The sequence below is a fragment of the Ranitomeya variabilis genome, chromosome 6 (assembly GCF_051348905.1).
Source record: "Ranitomeya variabilis isolate aRanVar5 chromosome 6, aRanVar5.hap1, whole genome shotgun sequence".
Classification (NCBI taxonomy): domain Eukaryota; kingdom Metazoa; phylum Chordata; class Amphibia; order Anura; family Dendrobatidae; genus Ranitomeya; species Ranitomeya variabilis.
This window is the reverse complement of record NC_135237.1, coordinates 13,463,192-13,488,688: the sequence shown is the minus strand read 5'-3', so window position 1 is coordinate 13,488,688 and position 25,497 is coordinate 13,463,192. Positions and strand designations below refer to the sequence as shown.

Genomic DNA, 25,497 nt, shown 5'->3' with positions numbered 1-25,497 from the left:
ACTGGTTGTCATTGAAGGAAACATGAATGCAGCCAAGTACAGAGATATCCTGGATGAAAACCTCTTCCAGAGTGCTCTGGACCTCAGACTTGGCCGAAGGTTCACCATCCAACAAGACAATGACCCTAAGCACACAGCTAAAATAACAAAGGAGTGGCTTCAGAACAACTCTGTGACCATTCTTGACCGGCCCAGTCAGAGCCCTGACCTAAACCCATCTGAGCATCTCTGGAGAGACCTGAAAATGGCGTCCACCAACGTTCACCATCCAACCTGACGGAACTGGAGAGGATCTGCAAGGAAGAATGGCCGAGGATCCCCAAATCCAGGGGTGAAAAACTTGTGGCATCATTCCCAAGAAGACTCATGGCTGTACTAGCTCAAAAGGGGCTTCTACCCAATACTGAGCAAAGGGGCTGAAGACTTATGACCATGAGATATTTCAGGTTTTCCTTTTTAATAAATTTGCAAATATTTCAACATTTCTGACTCCTGACACCTCCCAGCATGGAGGATTATATTTAGATCCTCGGCTCCTTGTTCTTCGCTGTCACTAGGGTTGAGCGACTTTCATTTTTTTAAGATCGAGTAGGGTTTTGGGAAACCCGATTTTGTCCAGAGTCGAGTCGAGTGCAGTCGGCCGATTATCGCTAAAAGTCGGGGATCGACCGAAACACGAAACCCAATGCAAGTCAATGGGGAAGCATAGTCGGCAGTGAGTGGAGGCCAGGAAAACACCTACAGTGCCCATTTTAATGCCAAAAACATCCATTCTTGTTTCTGAAGCTTGCCAATCTTAATTAACTGTATAATAATAGTTGGGCATAGGGAATTGGGGGAAAGTTGTGGGGGGAGTAGGGCTGGCTCAAGTTTTTCGTGGGCCCAGGAAATGCGGACTACGTCACGGCGGTGTTGCAGGGAAAGGTAAGTATTTAAACGTTGCAAGTGCTGTGATCCTGAGCAAGCAGGGGGGCCCACTCGTTCGCATTGCCACTGGCACAGGGCCCCTCAAAGTACGGCGGTGTGTTTGCATGGCGGGGGCGCCTCCCACCAGCAGCGACACTTTTGCGTACTCTGAGGGGCCCTGTGCCAGTGACGTCGCCAACGAGTATGCCCCCCCACCTGATGAAGGAACCTGCACTTTCATCTGCACCTTCCTCTTTGTCCCTGTGTAAGGTGGTATAACATGCGGGAAGGGGAACCTTACTTTCAGCAGGGTCAGATTCTGGCTGTGTAGAGTACAAGGGGAATGTAGTGGTCTAGGTCAATGTACCAGCAGACTCATTTAGCAGTGGCTGGGCAATGGGCAGGATGAGGAGGAAACAGATATAGGGCCAAAGAATAAAGTAGGCTACATGCAGTTCAAAATTGGTAACAGGACTAAACAGGCGGCATTGCTTTGTTCAGTGGAGTAGCAAACCCAAGAGCAGCAGACACTGTTTCAAGGGCCTAACCACACTAGTAGGCCAAATGCAGTTTAATATCTGATAGTATAGGGCGAAAGCCAGAATGTGGAAGCTCAGCTTTGTTCAGTTGAGGACAACACCAGGGAGGGGCAGACACCTTTAGTAGGCCGGAAAAGCCTATTGCATTTTTTAAAATGGTAATTTGGAGCAGAAGGTTGAAGCTCAGCTTTATTTAGTTGAGGACAACACCAGGCAGGGGCACACAGACAGACACCTTTAGTAGGCCGGAAAAGCCTATTGCATTTTTTAAAATGGTAATTTGGAGCAGAAGGTTGAAGCTCAGCTTTATTTAGTTGAGGACAACACCAGGCAGGGGCACACAGACAGACACCTTTAGTAGGCCGGAAAAGCCTATTGCATTTTTTAAAATGGTAATTTGGAGCAGAAGGTTGAAGCTCAGCTTTATTTAGTTGAGGACAACACCAGGGAGGGGCAGAAGCCGTTAGTAGGCCCTAACCACCATTTTTTTTTTTTTAAAACCACTTAATGAGAGCCGGAAGGTTGAAGCTCAGCTTTATTTAGTTGAGGACAACACCAGGCAGGGGCACACAGACAGACACCTTTAGTAGGCCGGAAAAGCCTATTGCATTTTTTAAAATGGTAATTTGGAGCAGAAGGTTGAAGCTCAGCTTTATTTAGTTGAGGGCAACACCAGGGAGGGGCAGAAGCCGTTAGTAGGCCCTAACCACCATTTTTTTTTTTTAAAACCACTTAATGAGAGCCGGAAGGTTGAAGCTCAGCTTTATTTAGTTGAGGACAACACCAGGCAGGGGCACACAGACAGACACCTTTAGTAGGCCGGAAAAGCCTATTGCATTTTTTAAAATGGTAATTTGGAGCAGAAGGTTGAAGCTCAGCTTTATTTAGTTGAGGACAAAACCAGGCAGGGGCACACAGACAGACACCTTTAGTAGGCCGGAAAAGCCTATTGCATTTTTTAAAATGGTAATTTGGAGCAGAAGGTTGAAGCTCAGCTTTATTTAGTTGAGGGCAACACCAGGGAGGGGCAGAAGCCGTTAGTAGGCCCTAACCACCATTTTTTTTTTTTAAAACCACTTAATGAGAGCCGGAAGGTTGAAGCTCAGCTTTATTTAGTTGAGGACAACACCAGGCAGGGGCACACAGACAGACACCTTTAGTAGGCCGGAAAAGCCTATTGCATTTTTTAAAATGGTAATTTGGAGCAGAAGGTTGAAGCTCAGCTTTATTTAGTTGAGGACAACACCAGGCAGGGGCACACAGACAGACACCTTTAGTAGGCCGGAAAAGCCTATTGCATTTTTTAAAATGGTAATTTGGAGCAGAAGGTTGAAGCTCAGCTTTATTTAGTTGAGGGCAACACCAGGGAGGGGCAGAAGCCGTTAGTAGGCCCTAACCAAAGTTGAAGGCCAAATGCAGTTTAATTTCTGATACTATAGGCCGAAAGCCAGAAGGTGGAAGCTCCGATTTAGACAGTGGAGGACAATTTGAATTAGGGACTGCAGACAGACTTAGTAGGCTGTCCCCTGTGGACCATGCATCCACCACATTAACCCATTGCGCCGTAATGGACACGTAATCTTCCGTGGCCATGCCTACAGGTCCATGCGTCTGTTGTCAGGTGCACCTTTGTACTCACAGATTGCCAGAGTGCATGGACAATGCGGTCTTCTACATGCTGGTGGAGGGTTGGGATGGCTTTTCTCGCAAAAGAAGTGTCGACTGGTTAGCTTGTAGCGTGGTACAGCGTAGTCCATCATGGCCTTATTAATAGTAAATAAAATATATAACTAGGCTCTATGAACTTTTAAATAGGTTCCAGGGGTACACGGGCAGCATTGGTGTGGTCAGTGCAGGAGTATTGCAAGTAGGGGCTGCAGACAGGCTATCAAAGGCCTAAAATAACAAACAGTAGGCAGTCATGGCAGTTTTACATCGGTTACATGGATACACAGGCAGGCACTCCAGGCAGCATTGTGGTCAGTGGAGGAGTATTGCAAGTAGGGGCCGCAGACAATCAAAGGCCTAAAATAACAAACAATAGGCTCATTGCAGTTTTACAGCGGTTACATGGATAGACGGGCAGGCAGCTTGGTGGTGAGTGGAGGAGTATTTAAAGTAGGGACCGCAGACAGGCTATCAAAGGCCTAACATAACAAACAATAGGCTCATGGCAGTTTTACAGCGGTTACATGGATACACGGGCAGGCAGCTTGGTGGTGAGTGGAGGAGTATTTAAAGTAGGGACCGCAGACAGGCTTCAAAGGCCTAACATAAGAAAATGGGCTGGCTGTAGGCACTTTATAATTGGTTCCAGGGGTACACGGGCAGCAGTGGTCTGGTCAGTGGAGGACTAGTGGAAGGAGGGACCGCAGACAGGCTTCAAAGGCCTAAAATAACAAACAATAGGCTCATGGCAGTTTTACAGCGGTTACATGGATACACGGGCAGGCAGCTTGGTGGTCAGTGGAGGAGTATTTAAAGTAGGGACCGCAGACAGGCTTCAAAGGCCTAACATAAGAAAATGGGCTGGCTGTAGGCACTTTATAATTGGTTCCAGGGGTACACGGGCAGCAGTGGTCTGGCCAGTGGAGGACTAGTGGAAGGAGGGACCGCAGACAGGCTTCAAAGGCCTAACATAAAAAAATGGGCTGGCTGTAGGCACTTTATAATTGGTTCCAGGGGTACACGGGCAGCAGTGGTCTGGTCAGTGGAGGACTAGTGGAAGGAGGGACCGCAGACAGGCTTCAAAGGCCTAAAATAACAAACAATAGGCTCATGGCAGTTTTACAGCGGTTACATGGATACACGGGCAGGCAGCTTGGTGGTCAGTGGAGGAGTATTTAAAGTAGGGACCGCAGACAGGCTTCAAAGGCCTAACATAAGAAAATGGGCTGGCTGTAGGCACTTTATAATTGGTTCCAGGGGTACACGGGCAGCAGTGGTCTGGCCAGTGGAGGACTAGTGGAAGGAGGGACCGCAGACAGGCTTCAAAGGCCTAACATAAAAAAATGGGCTGGCTGTAGGCACTTTATAATTGGTTCCAGGGGTACACGGGCAGCAGTGGTCTGGCCAGTGGAGGACTAGTGGAAGGAGGGACCGCAGACAGGCTTCAAAGGCCTAACATAAAAAAAATGGGCTGGCTGTAGGCACTTTATAATTGGTTCCAGGGGTACACGGGCAGCAGTGGTCTGGCCAGTGGAGGACTAGTGGAAGGAGGGACCGCAGACAGGCTTCAAAGGCCTAACATAAAAAAATGGGCTGGCTGTAGGCACTTTATAATTGGTTCCAGGGGTACACGGGCAGCAGTGGTCTGGTCAGTGGAGGACTAGTGGAAGGAGGGACCGCAGACAGGCTTCAAAGGCCTAAAATAACAAACAATAGGCTCATGGCAGTTTTACAGCGGTTACATGGATACACAGGCAGCTTGGTGGTGAGTGGAGGAGTAGTGCAAGGAGTGTCTGTCCCAGTACTCCCAAAATATAAATAGATGTTAATGTCTCGCAAAACAACCAAAACAAAAAAAAAGGTGGCATACTTAGGTACAGGGGTGGGCTCATCTGCTGAGTTTCTGACATAGTAATTTGGCAGTAACTATTTAATGGTGCCAATATAGGACACAGACACAGACTACTTTAAGTTGCATCATACAGTGCCTACAAGTAGTATTCAACCCCCTGCAGATTTAGCAGGATTACACATTTGGAATTAACTTGGCATTGTGACATTTGGACTGTAGATCAGCCTGGAAGTGTAAAATGCACTGCAGCAAAAAAGAATGTTATTTCTTTGTTTATTTTTTTTTTAAATTGTGAAAAGTCTTTTCAGAGGGTCATTTATTATTCAACCCCTCAACCCACCAGAATTCTGTTTGGTTCCCCTAAAGTATTAAGAAGTAGTTCAGGCACAAAGAACAATGAGCTTCACATGGTTGGATTAATTATCTGTTTTTCCAGCCTTTTCTGACTATTTAAGACCCTCCCCAAACTTGTGAACAGCACTCATACATGGTCAACATGGGAAAAACAAAGGAGCATTCCAAGGCCATCAGAGACAAGATCGTGGAGGGTCACAAGGCTGGCAAGGGGTAGAAAACCCTTTCCAAGGAGTTGGGCCTACCTGTCTCCACTGTTGGGAGCATCATCCGGAAGTGGAAGGCTTATGGAACTACTGTTAGCCTTCCACAGCCTGGACAGCCTTTGAAAGTTTCCTCCCGTGCCGAGGCCAGGCTTGTCCTAAGAGTCAAGGCTAACCCAAGGACAACAAGGAAGGAGCTCTGGGAAGATCTCATGGCAGTGGGGACATTGGTTTCAGTCAATACCATAAGTAACGTACTCCACCGCAATGGTCTCCGTTCCAGACGAGCCCGTAAGGTACCTTTACTTTCAAAGCGTCATGTCAAGGCTCGTCTACAGTTTGCTCATGATCACTTGGAGGACTCTGAGACTGACTGGTTCAAGGTTCTCTGGTCTGATGAGACCAAGATCGAGATCTTTGGTGCCAACCACACACGTGACGTTTGGAGACTGGATGGCACTGCATACGACCCCAAGAATACCATCCCTACAGTCAAGCATGGTGGTGGCAGCATCATGCTGTGGGGCTGTTTCTCAGCCAAGGGGCCTGGCCATCTGGTCCGCATCCATGGGAAGATGGATAGCACGGCCTACCTGGAGATTTTGGCCAAGAACCTCCGCTCCTCCATCAAGAATCTTAAGAAGGGTCGTCATTTCATCTTCCAACAAGACAACGACCCAAAGCACACAGCCAAGAAAACCAAGGCCTGGTTCAAGAGGCAAAAAATCAAGGTGTTGCAGTGGCCTAGTCAGTCTCCTGACCTTAACCCAATTGAAAACTTGTGGAAGGAGCTCAAGATTAAAGTCCACATGAGACACCCAAAGAACCTAGATAACTTGGAGAAGATCTGCATGGAGGAGTGGGCCAAGATAACTCCAGAGACCTGTGTCCGCCTGATCAGGTCTTATAAAAGACGATTATTAGCTGTAATTGCAAACAAAGGTTATTCCACAAAATATTAAACCTAGGGGTTGAATAATAATTGACCCATACTTTTATGTTTAAAATTTATAAAAATTTAACTGAGCAACAAAACTTTTTGGTTTGTAAGATTTATGCATCTGTTAATAAATCCTGCTCTTGTTTGAAGTTTGAAGGCTCTAACTTATTTGCATCTTATTAAACCTGCTAAATCTGCAGGGGGTTGAATACTACTTGTAGGCACTGTAGATGTCTACAAATTTGTATTGTCAGTGCCAGACATTGAATGATGTCAGCGAATAGACTAAAGATTGGTGGAGCTGTGCGACATAATTTTGCACGTGGTAGAGCACATTTTGAGCTGGGGTAGGGGGGAACTCTCTTGAGGCCGGCGGGACCGCCCCAGGGCCCCTCATGTTACAACGGTGTGTCTGACGTTGGGTGCGCACCACCACCGCCAGAGACACTACATTGTACTATGAGGGACCCAGTAGCAATGCCGTCAACCAAAAGCGAGCACACCCACCTCTTCAGACAAACAGCAGTCTCACGGGTGCTTGCGCCAAGTCGCGATACCACGGCCCCGTGTGGGGAGTTTTGCCATTTAGGGAGGTGTAAACATGTCGTATGCTGTACAATCAGCTGCAGCAAATTAGACATTAGAAAAGTAATTCACAGGCAAGAGCCTTTCATAGGAAAGCTAGGTGTCGGCCGGGCAAGGTGGGGCAAAAGATTTCGAAATCCAGTTGTGGTTCATTTTAATGAATGTTAGATCGTCAACATTTTGGGTAGCCAGACGAGTCCTTTTTTCGGTTAATATTGAACCTGCAGCACTGAATACTCTTTCTGATAGGACACTTGCTGCCGGGCAAGCAAGCTCCTGCAATGCATATTCTGCCAATTCTGGCCAGGTGTCTAATTTGGAGGCCCAGTAATCAAATGGGAATGACGGTTGAGGGAGAACATCGATAAGGGATGAAAAATAGTTAGTAACCATACTGGACAAATGTTGTCTCCTGTCACTTTCAATTGATGCAGCAGTACCTGTCCTGTCTGCGGTCATAGCAAAATCACTCCACAACCTGGTCAGAAAACCCCTCTGTCCAACGCCACTTCTGATGTGTGCACCCCTAACACTCCTAGTCTGCTGCCCCCTGGAGCTCGTGTGAGAACGATCACGTGCGCTGTGTGCTGGGAATGCCTGAAGCAAACGGTCAACAAGAGTTGATTGTTTGGTTGCTAATATTAGTTCCAAGTTCTCATGTGGCATAATATTTTGCAATTTGCCTTTATAGCGTGGATCAAGGAGGCAGGCCAACCAGTAATCGTCATCGTTCATCATTTTCGTAATGCGTGTGTCCCTTTTTAGGATACGTAAGGCATAATCCGCCATGTGGGCCAAAGTTCCAGTTGTCAAACTAGTCTCCGGTTGTGATTGGTTGAGGGGCAGTTGCAGGCAAATCTACGTCACTTGTGTCCCTCAAAAAACCAGAACCCGGCCGTGACACGCAACCAATTTCCTGTGCCCCCGGGAAAGGTTCGGCATTAAAAATATACTCATCCCCATCATCCTCCTCGTCCTCCACCTCCTCTTCGCCCGCTACCTCGTCCTGTACACTGCCCTGACCAGACAATGGCTGACTGTCATCAAGGCTTTCCTCTTCCTCTGGTGCAGACGCCTGCTCCTTTATGTGCGTCAAACTTTGCATCAGCAGACGCATTAGGGGGATGCTCATGCTTATTACGGCGTTGTCTGCACTAACCAGCCGTGTGCATTCCTCAAAACACTGAAGGACTTGACACATGTCTTGTATCTTAGACCACTGCACACCTGACAACTCCATGTCTGCCATCCTACTGCCTGCCCGTGTATCCTCCCACAAATAAATAACAGCACGCCTCTGTTCGCACAGTCTCTGAAGCATGTGCAGTGTTGAGTTCCACCTTGTTGCAACGTCTATGATTAGGCGATGCTGGGGAAGGTTCAAAGACCGCTGATAGGTCTGCATACGGCTGGCGTGTACAGGCGAACGTCGGATATGTGAGCAAAGTGCACGCACTTTGAGGAGCAGGTCGGAGAACCCAGGATAAGTTTTCAATAAGCACTGCACCACCAGGTTTAAGGTGTGAGCCAGGCAAGGAATGTGTTTCAGTTGGGAAAGGGAGATGGCAGCCATGAAATTCCTTCCGTTATCACTCACTACCTTGCCTGCCTCAAGATCTACTGTGCCCAGCCACGACTGCGTTTCTTGTTGCAAGAACTCGGACAGAACTTCCGCGGTGTGTCTGTTGTCGCCCAAGCACTTCATAGCCAATACAGCCTGCTGACGCTTGGCAGTAGCTGGCCCATAATGGGACAACTGGTGTGCAACAGTGTCATCTGCCGATGGAGTGGTTGGCAGACTGCGTTCTGTGGAAGAGCTGTAGCTTCTGCAGGAGGACGAGGAGGAGGAGGGGGTGCGAACGCCTACAGCCAACTGTTTCCTAGACCGTGGGCTAGGCACAACTGTCCCTAAATTGATGTCGCCTGTGGACCCTGCATCCACCACATTCACCCAGTGTGCCGTGATGGACACATAACGTCCCTGGCCAGGCCTACTGGTCCATGCATCTGTAGTCAGGTGCACCTTTGTACTCACAGATTGCCTGAGTGCATGGACGATGCGCTGTTTAACATGCTGGTGCAGGGCTGGGATGGCTTTTCTGGAAAAAAAGTGTCGACTGGGTAGCTCGTATCGTGGTTCAGCGTACTCCATCAGGGCTTTGAAAGCTTCGCTTTCAACTAACCGGTAGGGCATCATCTCTAACGAGATTAGTCTAGCTATGTGGGCGTTAAAACACTGTGTACGCGGATGCGAGGATAAGTACTTCCTTTTTCTAACCAGAGTCTCATGTAGGGTGAGCTGGACTGGAGAGCTGGAGATCGTGGAACTTTCGGGTGTGCCGGTGTACATGGCAGACTGAGAGACGGTTGGAGACGGTATTGTTTCCGCCGGTGCCCTAGATGCAATATTTCCTCCTACAAAACTGGTGATTCCCTGACCCTGACTGCTTTTGGCTGGCAAAGAAACCTGCACAGATACTGCCGGTGGTGCGGAAAATGGTGGCCTTACAGTGACGGAAGGGATGTTGCGTTGCTGACTAGCTTCATTGGCCGAGGGTGCTACAACCTTGAGGGACGTTTGGTAGTTAGTCCAGGCTTGAAAATGCATGGTGGTTAAGTGTCTATGCATGCAACTAGTATTTAGACTTTTCAGATTCTGACCTCTGCTTAAGCTAGTTGAACATTTTTGACAGATGACTTTGCGCTGATCAGTTGGATGTTGTTTAAAAAAATGCCAGACTGCACTCTTCCTAGACTCGGATCCCTTTTCAGGGATTGCAGACTGAGCTTTAACCGGATGGCAACGCTGTGCTCCAACAGGTTTTGGCTTTGACACGCGTTTTGGGCCAGATACGGGCCCGGCAGATGGAACCTGTTGCGATGTTGATGCCTGCTGCGGCCCCTCCTCCACCTCCGCTTCTGAACTACTGCCGCCTGCACCCTGTTCCCCCAATGGCTGCCAATCGGGGTCAATAACTGGGTCATCTATTACCTCCTCTTCGAGCTCGTGTGCAACTTCGTCTGTGTCACTGTGTCGGTCGGTGGTATAGCGTTCGTGGCGGGGCAACATAGTCTCATCAGGGTCTGATTGTGGATCTGTACCCTGAGAGGGCAATGTGGTGGTCTGAGTCAAAGGAGCAGCATAGTACTCTGGCTGTGGCTGTGCATCAGTGCACTCCATGTCAGAATATACTTGTAATGGGCATGGCCTGTTAAATGTTTCACTTTCTAAGCCAGGGACGGTATGTGTAAAGAGCTCCATGGAGTGACCCGTTGTGTCGCCTGCTGCATCCTTCTCTCTTGTTGTAGTTTTTGCTGAGGAGGACAAGGAAGCGACTTGTCCCTGACCGTGAACATCCACAAGCGACACGCTGCTTTTACATTTACCAGTTTCGGAAGAGGAGGCAAAAGAGCTAGAGGCTGAGTCTGCAATGTAAGCCAAAACTTGCTGTTGCTGCTCCGCCTTTAACCCCTTCCCGACATTTGACGTACTATCCCGTCGAGGTGGGGTGGGCCCGTATGACCGCCGACGGGATAGTACGTCATCATCGATCAGCGGCGCTCACGGGGGGAGCGCGGCCGATCGCGGCCGGGTGTCAGCTGCATATCGCAGCTGACATCCGGCACTATGTGCCAGGAGCGGTCACGGACCGCCCCCGGCACATTAACCCCCGGCACACCGCGATCAAACATGATCGCAGTGTACCGGCGGTATAGGGAAGCATCGCGCAGGGAGGGGGCTCCCTGCGGGCTTCCCTGAGACCCCCGGAGCAACGCGATGTGATCGCGTTGCTCTGAGGGTCTCCTACCTCCCTCCTCGCCGCAGGTCCCGGATCCAAGATGGCCGCGGCATCCGGGTCCTGCAGGGAGGGAGGTGGCTTACCGAGTGTCTGCTCAGAGCAGACACTTGGAAAGCCTGCAGCCCTGCACAGCAGATCGTCGATCTGGCAGAGTGCTGTGCACACTGCCAGATCAATGATCTGTAATGTCCCCCCCTGGGACAAAGTAAAAAAAAAATTTTTCCACATGTGTAAAAAAAAAAAAAAAAAAAATTCCTAAATAAATAATAATAAAAAAAATATATTATTCCCATAAATACATTTCTTTATCTAAATAAAAAAACCAAAACAATAAAAGTACACATATTTAGTATCGCCGCGTCCGTAACGACCCAACCTATAAAACTGCCCCACTAGTTAACCCCTTCAGTAAACACCGTAAGAAAAAAAAAAAAAAAACGAGGCAAAAAACAACGCTTTATTACCATACCGCCGAACAAAAAGTGGAATAACACACGATCAAAAAGACTGATATAAATATCCATGGTACCGCTGAAAACGTCATCTTGTCCCGCAAAAAAAAAGCCGCCATACAGCATCATCAGCAAAAAAATAAAAAAGTTATAGTCCTGAGAATAAAGCGATACCAAAATAATTATTTTTTCTATAAAATAGTTTTTATCGTATAAAAGCGCCAAAACATAAAAAAATGATATAAATGAGATATCGCTGTAATCGTACTGACCCGACGAATAAAACTGCTTTATCAATTTTACCAAACGCGGAACGGTATAAACGCCTCTCCCAAAAGAAATTCATGAATAGCAGGTTTTTGGTCATTCTGCCTCACAAAAATCAGAATAAAAAGCGATCAAAAATGGTCACGTGTCCGAAAATGTTACCAATAAAAACGTCAACTCGTCCCGCAAAAAACAAGACCTCACATGACTCTGTGGAGCAAAATGTGGAAAAATTATAGGTCTCAAAATGTGGAGACGCAAAAACTTTTTTGCTATAAAAAGCGTCGCTGGTTTCACACTTGCGTTTTTGTCTGCAGCGTTTTTTGCACAAAAAAACGCATGCGTTTTTTCCCTATATTTGACATTGAAAACGCATGCGGTTTTTTTGTACGCGTTTGGTCGCGTTTTCAAACGCATGCGGTTTTTTTCTGCATGCGTTCATTTTCAGAAATACAACCTGCAGTATTTTCTTGCGTTTTTAAGCACATGCGTTTGTTTGCGTTAAAAACGCATGCATTTTTATCGAAAAAAAACAGAAAACACACTGAAAAGCCACCCACCACCATCAAGGTGATAAAGGGATCCAAACCCTAACCCTAACTCTACCCCTAACCTCACCCCTAACCGTTTAATGAACATTTTCTGACAGTCATAGTGCCACGTATTTCAGTGCCACGTATTTCAGTGCCACGTATTTCAGTGCCACGTATTTCAGTGCCACGTATTTCTGTGCCACGTATTTCTGTGCCACGTATCACGTATTTCAGTGCCACGTGTTTCAGTGCCACGTATTTCAGTGCCACGTATCACGTATTTCAGTGCCACATATTTTAGTACCACGTATTTCAGTGCCACGTATTTCAGTGCCACGTATTTCAGTGCCACGTATTTCAGTGCCACGTATTTCAGTGCCACGTGTTTCAGTGCCACGTGTTTCAGTGCCACGTATTTAAGTGCCACGTATCACATATTTCAGTGCCACATATTTCAGTGCCACGTATTTCAGTGCCACGTATTTCAGTGCCACGTGTTTCAGTGCCACGTGTTTCAGTGCCACGTGTTTCAGTGCCACGTATTTAAGTGCCACGTATTTAAGTGCCACGTATTTAAGTGCCACGTATTTCAGTGCCACGTATTTCAGTGCCACGTATTTCAGTGCCACGTATCACGTATTTCAGTGCCACGTGTTTCAGTGCCACGTATTTAAGTGCCACGTATCACGTATTTCAGTGCCACGTATTTCAGTGCCACGTATTTAAGTGCCACGTATCACGTATTTCAGTGCCACGTATTTCAGTGCCACGTATTTCAGTGCCACGTATTTCAGTGCCACGTATTTCAGTGCCACGTATTTTAGTGACACGTATTTTAGTGACACGTATTTCAGTCACGTTTAGGGTTAGGGTGAGGGGTAGGGTTAGGGTTAGGGCTAGGGTTGGAGGTAAAGTTAGGGTTAGGGTTTGGATTACATTTACGTTTGGATTAGGGTTGGGATTAGAATTATGGGTGTGTCAGGGCTAGGGGTGTGGTTAGGGTTACCGTTGGGATTAGGGTTAGGGGTGTGTTTGGGTTAGGGTTTCAGGTAGAATTGGGGAGTTTCCACTGTCCAGGCACATCAGGGGCTCTCCAAGCGCGACATGGCGTCCAATCTCAATTCCAGCCAATTCTGCGTTGAAAAAGTAAAACAGTGCTCCTTCCCTTCCGAGCTCTCCCGTGCGCCCAAAAAGGGGTTTACCCCAACATATGTGTTATCAGCGTACTCGGGACAAATTGAACAACAACTTCTGGGGTCCAAGTTCTCTTGTTATCCTTAGGAAAATAGAAATTTGGGGGGCTAAAAATCATTTTTGTGGGAAAAAAAAGATGTTTTATTTTCACGGCTCTGCGTTATAAACTGTAGTGAAACACTTGGGGGTTCAAAGTTCTCACAACACATCTAGATAAGTTCCTTGGGAGGTCTAGTTTCCAATATGGGGTCACTTGTGGGGGGTTTGTACTGTTTGGGTACATCAGGGGCTCTGCAAATGCAACGTGACGCCTGCAGACCAATCCATTTAAGGCTGCATTCCAAATGGCGCTCCTTCCCTTCCGAGCTCTGTCATGCACCCAAACAGTGGTTCCCCCCCACATATGGGGTATCAGCGTACTCAGGACAAATTGGACAACAACTTTTGGGGTCTAATTTATCCTGTTACCCTTGTAAAAATACAAAACTGGGGGCTAAAAAATCATTTTTGTGAAAAAAAAAAAGAATTTTTATTTTCACGGCTTTGCGCTATAAACTTTAGTGAAACACTTGGGGGTTCAAAGTTCTCAAAACACATCTAGATAAGTTCCTTGGGAGGTCTAGTTTCCAATATGGGGTCACTTGTGGGGGGTTTGTACTGTTTGGGTACATCAGGGGCTCTGCAAATGCAACGTGACGGCTGCTGACCAATCCATTTAAGTCTGCATTCCAAATGGCGCTCCTTCCCTTCCGAGCTCTGTCATGCGCCCAAACAGTGGTTCCCCCCCACATATGGGGTATCAGCGTACTCAGGACAAATTGGAAAACAAATTTTGGGGTCCAATTTATTCTGTTACCCTTGTAAAAATACAAAGCTGGGTGCTAAAAAATCATTTTTGAGAAAAAAAATAAAAATTATTTTCACGGCTCTGCGTTATAATCTGTAGTGAAACACTTGGGGGTTCAAAGCTCTCAAAACACATCTAGATAAGTTCCTTAGGGGGTCTACTTTCCAAAATGGTGTCACTTGTAGGGAGTTTCAATGTTTAGGCACATCAGGGGCTCTCCAAACGCAACATGGCGTCCCATCTCAATTCCAGTCAATTTTGCATTGAAAAGTCAAATGGCGCTCCTTCCCTTCCAAGCTCTGCCATGCGCCCAAACAATGGTTTACACCCACATATGGGGTATCATCGTACTCAGGACAAATTGGCCAACATTTTTTGGGGTCCAATTTCTTCTCTTACCCTTGGGAAAATAAAAAATTGGGGGCGAAAAGATCATTTTTGTGAAAAAATATGATTTTTTATTTTTACGGCTCTGCATTATAAACTTCTGTGAAGCACTTGGTGAGTCAAAGTGCTCACCACACATCTAGATAAGTTCCTTAGGGGGTCTACTTTCCAAAATGGTGTCACTTGTAGGGAGTTTCAATGTTTAGGCACATCAGGGGCTCTCCAAACGCAACATGGCGTCCCATCTCAATTCCAGTCAATTTTGCATTGAAAAGTCAAATGGCGCTCCTTCCCTTCCAAGCTCTGCCATGCGCCCAAACAATGGTTTACACCCACATATGGGGTATCATCGTACTCAGGACAAATTGCACAACATTTTTTGGGGTCCAATTTCTTCTCTTACCCTTGGGAAAATAAAAAATTGGGGGCGAAAAGATCATTTTTGTGAAAAAATATGATTTTTTATTTTTACGGCTCTGCATTATAAACTTCTGTGAAGCACTTGGTGAGTCAAAGTGCTCACCACACATCTAGATAAGTTCCTTAGGGGGTCTACTTTCCAAAATGGTGTCACTTGTAGGGAGTTTCAATGTTTAGGCACATCAGGGGCTCTCCAAACGCAACATGGCGTCCCATCTCAATTCCAGTCAATTTTGCATTGAAAAGTCAAATGGCGCTCCTTCCCTTCCAAGCTCTGCCATGCGCCCAAACAATGGTTTACACCCACATATGGGGTATCATCGTACTCAGGACAAATTGCACAACATTTTTTGGGGTCCAATTTCTTCTCTTACCCTTGGGAAAATAAAAAATTGGGGGCGAAAAGATCATTTTTGTGAAACAATATGATTTTTTATTTTTACGGCTCTGCATTATAAACTTCTGTGAAGCACTTGGTGGGTCAAAGTGCTCACCACACATCAAGATAAGTTCCTTAGGGGGTCTACTTTCCAAAATGGTGTCACTTGTAGGGGGTTTCAGTGTTTAGGCACATCAGGGGCTCTCCAAACGCAACATGGCGTCCCATCTCAATTCCAGTCAATTTTGCATTGAAAAGTCAAATGGCGCTCCTTTCCTTCCGAGCTCTGCCATACGCCCAAACAGTGGTTTACCCCCACATATGGGGTATCAGCGTACTCAGGACAAATTGTACAACAACTTTGGGGGTCCATTTTCTCCTGTTACCCTTGGTAAAATAAAACAAATTGGAGCTGAAATAAATTTTGTGTGAAAAAAAGTTAAATGTTCATTTTTATTTAAACATTCCAAAAATTCCTGTGAAACACCTGAAGGGTTAATAAACTTCTTGAATGTGGTTTTGAGCACCTTGAGGGGTGCAGTTTTTAGAATGGTGTCACACTTGGGTATTTTCTATCATATAGACCCCTCAAAATGACTTCAAATGAGATGTGGTCCCTAAAAAAAAATGGTGTTGTAAAAATGAGAAATTGCTGGTCAACTTTTAACCCTTATAACTCCGTCACAAAAAAAAATTTTGGTTCCAAAATTGTACTGATGTAAAGTAGACATGTGGGAAATGTTACTTATTAAGTATTTTGCGTGACATATGTCTGTGATTTAAGGGCATAAAAATTCAAAGTTGGAAAATTGCAAAATTTTCAAAATTTTCGCCAAATTTCCATTTTTTTCACAAATAAACGCAAGTTATATCGAATAAATTTTACCACTAACATGAAGTACAATATGTCACGAGAAAACAATGTCAGAATCGCCAAGATCCGTCAAAGCGTTCCAGAGTTATAGCCTCATAAAGGGACAGTGGTCAGAATTGTAAAAATTGGCCCGGTCATTAACGTGCAAACCACCCTTGGGGGTGAAGGGGTTAAAAGCGGTTTTCCTACTCCCAGAAAAGAGAGCGTTCGAGGCCTTGTGTAGCCTGACGACGAAACTGGCTCCACAGCTCCAGACTTAGGTGGAATATTTTTATCCCCACGACCACCTGATGCTCCACTACCACTACCATCATTACCAGCTGACAATGAACGCCCACGACGACCTCTTGCACCAGACTTCCTCATTGTTTTAAAATCTTAACCAAAGTAACTTTATTTGTTGCTGTCAAACAACTTACACGGTGAGCTATAACTTCAGTATGATTTCTATATCCCTTAACAGGTTGGTGAGACCACAAGGAAAATCAGGCACAATGTTACACACTCTGTTTTCTGTGGCACAAAATCACAGAGATGACACACACGCAGGACTGTCACTCAAGCACTAATGTCAATATTAATCTCCCACCTAATTTATTTATTTTTTTTTCTCAGGGAGACTTTAGAAACCAAATAATATTAAAAAAAAAAAAAAAAAAAAAAAGGCTTTCTATGGCCCACAATTAGAGAGAGAGAGGTGGCACACCCAGGAGTCAAGACTGGCACACAAGCTGAAAGGGCAATATTACTCTCCCACTGTTTTTTTATGTTTTTTTTTTTTTTTCAGGGAGACTTTAGAAACCAAATAATATTAAAAAAACCAAAAAAAAAAATAGCCTTTCTATGGCCCACTGAATGAGAGAGAGAGGTGGCACACCCAGGAGTCAAGACTGGCACACAAGCTGAAAGGGCAATATTACTCTCCCACTGTTTTTTTATGTTTTTTTTTTTTTTTTTCAGGGAGACTTTAGAAACCAAATAATAAGAAAAAAAATAAATAAATAAATAGGCTTTCTATAGCCCACTGAATGAGAGATAGCACACACAGCAGTGGCACACAAGCCCTGACTGAGGCCAATATTTTTCTCCCACTGATTGATGTAGTGTTTTTGTGTTGAGGTAGATTTTAGAACACAAATCAAGGAAAAAAAAATAAAAAATGCTTTCTATGGCCCACTGAATGAGAGAGAGGTGGCACACCCAGGAGTCAAGACTGGCACACAAGCTGAAAGGGCAATATTACTCTCCCACTGTTTTTTTATGTATTCTTTGTTTTTTAAGGGAGACTTTAGAAACCCAATAATATTTAAAAAAAAAAATAAATAGGCTTTCTATGGCCCACTGAATGAGAGGGAGAGAGGTGGCACACCCAGGAGTCAAGACTGGCACACAAGCTGAAAGGGCAATATTACTCTCCCACTGTTTTTTTATGTATTTTTTGTTTTTTAAGGGAGACTTTAGAAACCCAATAATATTTAAAAAAAAAAAAAAAATAGGCTTTCTATGGCCCACTGAATGAGAGGGAGAGAGGTGGCACACCCAGGAGTCAAGACTGGCACACAAGCTGAAAGGGCAATATTACTCTCCCACTGTTTTTTTTTTTTTTTTCAGGGAGACTTTAGAAACCAAATAATAAGAAAAAAAATAAATAAATAAATAGGCTTTCTATAGCCCACTGAATGAGAGATAGCACACACAGCAGTGGCACACAAGCCCTGACTGAGGCCAATATTTTTCTCCCACTGATTGATGTAGTGTTTTTGTGTTGAGGTAGATTTTAGAACACAAATCAAGGAAAAAAAAATAAAAAATGCTTTCTATGGCCCACTGAATGAGAGAGAGGTGGCACACCCAGGAGTCAAGACTGGCACACAAGCTGAAAGGGCAATATTACTCTCCCACTGTTTTTTTATGTATTCTTTGTTTTTTAAGGGAGACTTTAGAAACCCAATAATATTTAAAAAAAAAAATAAATAGGCTTTCTATGGCCCACTGAATGAGAGGGAGAGAGGTGGCACACCCAGGAGTCAAGACTGGCACACAAGCTGAAAGGGCAATATTACTCTCCCACTGTTTTTTTATGTATTTTTTTTTTTTCAGGGAGACTTTAGAAACCCAATAATATTTAAAAAAAAAAAAAAAATAGCCTTTCTATGGCCCACTGAATGAGAGGGAGAGAGGTGGCACACCCAGGAGTCAAGCCTGGCACACAAGCTGAAAGGGCAATATTACTCTCCCACTGTTTTTTTAGGTTTTTTTTTTTTTTTTCAGGGAGACTTTAGAAACCAAATAATATTAAAAAAAAAAAATAAATAGGCTTTCTATGGCCCACTGAATGAGAGGGAGAGAGGTGGCACACCCAGGAGTCAAGCCTGGCACACAAGCTGAAAGGGCAATATTACTCTCCCACTGTTTTTTTAGGTTTTTTTTTTTTTTTTCAGGGAGACTTTAGAAACCAAATAATATTAAAAAAAATAAATAAATAGGCTTTCTATGGCCCACTGAATGAGAGGGAGAGAGGTGGCACACCCAGGAGTCAAGACTGGCACACAAGCTGAAAGGGCAATATTACTCTCCCACTGTTTTTTTAGGTTTTTTTTTTTTTTTCAGGGAGACTTTAGAAACCAAATATTATTAAAAAAAAAATTAAAAAAAATAGGCTTGCTATAGCCCACTGAATGAGAGATAGCACACACAGGAGTGGCACACAAGCCCTGACTGAGGCCAATATTTTTCTACCACTGATTGATGTAGTGTTTTTGTGTTGAGGTAGATTTTAGAACACAAATCACGGAAAAAATAAATAGGCTTTCTATGGCCCACTGAATGAGAGGGAGAGAGGTGGCACACCCAGGAGTCAAGACTGGCACACAAGCTGAAAGGGCAATATTACTCTCCCACTGTTTTTTTATGTATTTTTTGTTTTTTCAGGGAGACTTTAGAAACCCAATAATATTTTAAAAAAAAAATAAATAGGCTTGCTATAGCCCACTGAATGAGAGATAGCGCACACACAGCAGTGGCACACAAGCCCTGACTGAGGCCAATATTTTTCTCCCACTGATTGATGTAGTGTTTTTGTGTTGAGGTAGATTTTAGAACACAAATCACGGAAAAAATAAATAGGCTTTCTATGGCCCACTCAGTGAGAGATGGCACACACAGGGATGGCACTGTAGCAGAAATGCCAATCTTAATCTCCCACAAAAAAAAAAAAAAAAAAAAAAAAAAAAAACTGTCCTACAATTACTATCTCCCTGCAGTAATCTAAGCCAGGTATGGCAGGCAGCAATAGGAGTGGACTGATGCACAAATTAAATAAAAAGTGTGGACAAACAAAAAAGATAGCTGTGCAGAAAGGAAGGAACAAGAGGATATGTGCTTTGAAAAAAGCAGTTGGTTTGCACAGTGCCGTACACACAGCAATACAGCTATCACGGAGCCTTCTAGGGCAGCCCAATGAGCTACAGCGCTGAGGGGAAAAAAAAAAAAAAATAGCTTCCACAGTCCCTGCACACCGAAGGTGGTGTTGGACAGTGGAAATCGCTGCAGCACAAGCGGTTTGGTGGTTAGTGGACCCTGCCTAACGCTCTCCCTGCTTCTGACGAAGCGGCAGCAACCTCTCCCTAAGCTCAGATCAGCAGCAGTAAGATGGCGGTCGGCGGGAACGCCCCTTTATAGCCCCTGTGACGCCGCAGACAGCAAGCCAATCACTGCAATGCCCTTCTCTAAGATGGTGGGGACCAGGACCTATGTCATCACGCTGCCCACACTCTGCGTTCACCTTCATTGGCTGAGAAATGGCGCTTTTCGCGTCATTGAAACGCGACTTTGGCGCGAAAGTCGCGTACCGCATGGCCGACAAGCACAGGGGTCGGATCGGGTTTCATGAGACGCCGACTTAGCCAAAAGTCGGCGACTTTTGAAAATGATCGACCCGTTTCGCTCAACCCTAGCTGTCACTTATTACCACATTATTATCACTCATCACTTCCCTGTCACAGGGCGACAATGTGCCGCACGCCGGGTTATGGGCCGTCACCCTCACAGCGGAGCCTGATAACAGGAGGCTGACCTCATACAGAAGGCGCTCAGCTCAGGAGATGCTGGGGAGGACTGTGTTAGAAATAACAGCGTGTGCACTACTGGGATAGGTGCCAAGGTAGGATCCCACACCTTGTGAAACTTAAAGAAGAAACCTGGCACTCATGGGGAGGACTGTGGCTCAGTGGTTAGTACAGTGGCTTAGTAATTATCACAGTGACTACGTGGTTGGTACAGTGGCTTAGATTTCGCAGTGGTTAGCAGTGGCTCAGTGGTTAATACCACTCAGTGGTTAGCATGGTGGCTCAGTAGTTAGTACAGTGGCTTAGTAGTGTTGCTCAGTGTTTAGTAGGATGGCTCATTGATTAGCACGGTTGCTCAGTAGCTAATATAATGACTCAGTTATTAGCATGATAGCACAATAGTTAGCACTGTCACTCAGTGGTTGATATAGTAGCTCATTAGCTAGCTTAGTGACTCAGTAGTTAGCACAGTGGTTCAGTGGTTAGCACAGTGGTTACCATGGTGTCTCAGTTGTTAGCCCTGTGGCTCAGTGGTTGAGGTAGAGGCTTAGAAGTTACCACAGTGGCTCAGTGGTCAGCACTTTTGCTTTGCAGTGCTGGGGTCTAGGCTTCAAATCAGACCAAGTCCAACATCTGCAGGTTGTTAGTCCTCCATGTTTGTCTGAGCTTCCTCTGGGATCTCCTGTATACTCAAGAATTAATACAGCAGAAAAGGAGCAGCAGTGGTCACCTGCCCAGTGGTCACCTGCCCAGGTCTCCAGACACCCTCAGGATGCGGCAAACCCATGTAATAAAGATGGCGGCAACACAGGTGCACCATACTGACGAGACCAGCACTCACCGTCGACCAACTCGCAGCACTTTTGGCCTTGTAAAGCGGGGTGTCTGCCCTCGTGGGGTGTCTGCCCTCGTGGGGTGTCTGCCCTCGTGGGGTGTCTGCCCTCGTGGGATGCATTTCCATTATGCTGGGCAGCCCCTCCATGGACTGGTAGGCTGGGAGCGCTGGTCTCATCAGTATGGTGCACCTGCGTGGCCGCCATCTTTATCACTTGGGTTTGCTGCATCCTCAGTGCACCAGTCCGGACCCCTGGTCAGACAAGCACTGATGCCCCTTTGTGCTGAATTCATTCTTGAATTTTTGGAGGATCTTTTTGTTCCTCTTTTTGTGTTTTTTCACTCTCCTGTTTATTCCTCCACTCTTAAGTCATTGTTGGGCCAAACTGGAGACTGTGAACCCCAATAGGGACGGCCCGGACTAAACTGCTGCAGAATATGTGGGCGCTATACAAGCCAGATAAATAACTGAGGATGTAGAGATCCTGGAGGTTTCACTCATCTCCAGCCTGAAGTAGGGGACCAGTGATCTGTATTCTCGGACCCCAGACCTGAGCATAAGTGATAAAGACCACCCTATAAACACTACATTAGGCCGGTTTCAGACGTCAGTGGCTCCGGTACGTGCGGTGACAGTTTTCTCACGTACCGGAGACTCTGAATCACGTAGACACATTCAAATGAATGGATCTAAGCAGATGTCAGCGTGTTTTCACGGACCGTGTGTCCGTGTGCAAAACATGCAGAAATGTCCGTTTTTCATCGACTGCACGGATCACACGGACCCATAGAAGTCAATGGGTGTAAACACGTACCGCACACGGATGTCGTGCGTGTGCTGTCCGTGTGCTTTTTTAAAGTCATAGGGTTAAAATTGAAACAAATTGTTTCAATACACGGACAGCACACAGACAGCACACGGATGGTACACACGGACACAGATATCTGCGGTACTGGAAATATCAGGACGTATGAAACCTGCCTTATACAGAGCGAACTGCCCCGGAGAAAGCTGCACACAGAGCATGGCTGCCTCCACTGATCCCAGATACTCGCCCTCCACTCCATTCAGATGGATCTCTGCAGATCAGGAATGATCTGCTACCTTAAAGGGAACATGTCGCTAAGTCTGTGCTGAGCAGTGACTGAAGCCACGCTGACCGCACCTCTATGACTGAAGCCACACCGACCGCACCTCTGACTGAAGCCACACTAACCGCACCTCTATGACTGAAGCCACACCGACCGCACCTCTATGACTGAAGCCACACCGACCGCACCTCTATGACTGAAGCCACACCGACCGCACCTCTATGACTGAAGCCCCAACGGCCGGACCTCTATGACTGAAGCCACACCGGCCTCACCTCTATGACTGAAGCCCCAACGGCCGCACCTCTATGACTGAAGCCACATCGACCGCACCTCTATGACTGAAGCCACACCTCTATGACTGAAGCCCCAACGGCCGCACCTCTATGACTGAAGCCACGCTGACCGCACCTCTATGACTGAAGCCGTGTCTCTATGACTGAAGCCACGCCTCTATGACTGAAGCCACACTGACCGCACCTCTATGACTGAAGCCGTGTCTCTATGACTAAAGCCACGCCTCTATGACTGAAGCCCCAACGGCCGGACCTCTATGACTGAAGCCACACCGACCGCACCTCTATGACTGAAGCCACACCGGCCTCACCTCTATGACTGAAGCCACACCGGCCTCACCTCTATGACTGAAGCCACACCGGCCTCACCTCTATGACTGAAGCCACACCGGCCTCACCTCTATGACTGAAGCCACACCGGCCTCACCTCTATGACTGAAGCCACACCGGCCTCACCTCTATGACTGAAGCCACACCGGCCGAACCTCTATGACTGAAGCCACGCCGGCCGAACCTCTATGACTGAAGCCACGCCGGCCGAACCTCTATGACTGAAGCCACATCGACCGCACCTCTATGACTGAAGCCACACCTCTATGACTGAAGCCACATCGACCGCACCTCTATGACTGAAGCCACACCTCTATGACTGAAGCCCCAACGGCCGCACCTCTATGACTGAAGCCACGCTGACCGCACCTCTATGACTGAAGCAGCGCCGACCGCACCTCTATGACTGAAGCTGCGCTGGCCGCACCTCTATGACTGAAGCCACACCGACCGCACCTCTATGACTGAAGCCACACCGACCGCACCTCTATGACTGAAGCCACACCGACCGCACCTCTATGACTGAAGCCACACCGACCGCACCTCTATGACTGAAGCCACACTGACCGCACCTCTATGACTGAAGCAGCGCCAACCGCACCTCTATGACTGAAGCCACACTGACCGCACCTCTATGACTGAAGCTGCGCTGGCCGCACCTCTATGACTGAAGCCACACTGACCGCACCTCTATGACTGAAGCCACACCGACTGCACCTCTATGACTGAAGCCACACTGACTGCACCTCTATGACTGAAGCCGTGCCGGACACACCTCTATGACTGAAAGCCGGAGGCTGCCTGGAGGAGTAAAGTGCATTTTTTCCCAGTAGCCGGCCCACAGTGTGGCGACTGCACGGTTTCACAATGAATCTAATGTGCAGATTACCGCCATATCTGCAGGATAATAGCATTACATGACAGGTTCCCCTTAATGATAGCGGAGAACTTACTTAAATGGTAGAAACCCTATAGATAATGGCACGTCTGTCATCTCCCCTTCATGCGCCTGACACCTCTCCTGACACCGTGCTGACAACATTATCTGCTCCGACCCCCGGATGGAGGGGAGTGCAGGGATGGGGAGAGGCGGTGTGCTTTACACAGACCTGTTCTATTGATTAGTGTTATCACAATGTGTGGACCCCCATCTGGTCTTCAGTCCGGGCGTTCACCCATCAGGACGGACCACGTGAGGCCGCACCACCGACCTCCAGGCCACACACGCATGCTCAGAAACCATTGTCTCCTCTCCATAGAGGTCAGTGGCTTTCTGTATGGGAATGTTTTTTGCCCAAAGGTGGTCCACTGCTGCCCCCGAAAATAGTACTGCGCCCCATCACTAGACTTCCTCGTCCATACAGTCGTCCACGTTATCGCTCATTGATGGGCGCCATAACTTTATCCATATGTTATGAGTCTGACCGTCATCTACAGACCCTGATTGGAATGAAAGCAGCATCTTATACAGCGCTGAGCTCTAACACATTGCTCTTCAGGAGTTTCAGAACTACAACTCCCAGCATCACCTGAATATATTCTGGGAGTTGTAATCCCATAAAACCTGGGGAGCCATTAAATAGGGATGCACTGGGCTATAGCTTCTGCTTATGTGTCAGTATTCACTGTGATCTAGAATTCTGTTCATGAACCAGACAGCCCAGGATGAACAGCGTGGAACTGTGGGAGGACAAAGACTATAAGCGGTCATAAAGCAGAATAAATGACGTGTATGAGGTCCTAGAAGATGAGGACTTACTGTGATGGAGGACAGGTCCAACTCGGGCTCCTTGGGAGGTTCTGGCGGCGGTGGCTTTGGAGCGGCCTTGGGTTCCTCTTTCTTGGGTTCCTCTTTCTTGGGCTCTGGTTTCTTGGGTGGCATGATGGCTGTGAGATGACCTGGGTCTGGATGGAGGTGACAAGTGAGGCCGGAGGTGGCCGCAGAGGTCTTTATGGAGCTCCCTCCCCTCCTGAGGAGCAGGGTGGCAGCTATATATGGAGAAAACTCTCGCTCGATGCTATTTGGAGCAGGTGGAGCGGCCTTTGTTACAGCTGGGAGGCCGCGGCCACCTTGGAAAAAGACAATGGCATCTCCGCCCCAACGTCCGCTGCAGATATTGTGAAGAATGCAATCAGCTCATCCTGAACTAGGAAGTTCTGGATGAACATTGGGTCCTAGAAAAGATTCACGTTCTACAAATTCACTTTATCTGCTCCAATGGGAACATGAACCTTCCCCAACCTTGGAAATGTCTCATGTGAAAGCGCAAAACCACATAATGCACATTGTCAGCTCCCTTTACGATGCAAAAATAATAAATCCAGAAAAAAATAAATAAAAAATTACTAAAAGCCTCAAAGCAAAATGCAAATATATATTAGGGAACGTATTTAGACAAATATTTGTATTATATTATTTTCAGAATATTTATTAGTGTTTGTATTGTAGGGACATTTCAATATTCTTTTCTATAAGATCATTTCAGTACAAAATCATATTAAATTTCAGCTTTTAAAGGGAATCTGTCAGCAGGTTTTAGCTATCCCACCTGAGAGCGGCATGATGAAGGGGCAGAGACCCTTATTCCAGTGATGTGTCACTTACTGGGCTGCTTGATGTCATTTTGATACATGGTGGCTCCATGGTTAGCATTGTATGATGGCTCAGTGGTTAGCAC

At 46.4% G+C, this 25,497-nt stretch overlaps 1 protein-coding gene across 1 annotated transcript in view; it reads right to left on the bottom strand.

The window, feature by feature from the left end:
- The window catches only part of MYL3 (myosin light chain 3), a 63,969-nt gene extending 39,206 nt beyond the window's left edge, over positions 1-24,763 (bottom strand). The window contains exon 1 of the mRNA XM_077271759.1: positions 24,579-24,763. Coding sequence (XP_077127874.1) covers positions 24,579-24,701 — 123 coding nt within the window. The 5' untranslated portion in view covers positions 24,702-24,763. The remainder of the gene's footprint in view (positions 1-24,578) is intronic.
- Positions 24,764-25,497: the final 734 nt, after the last annotated feature.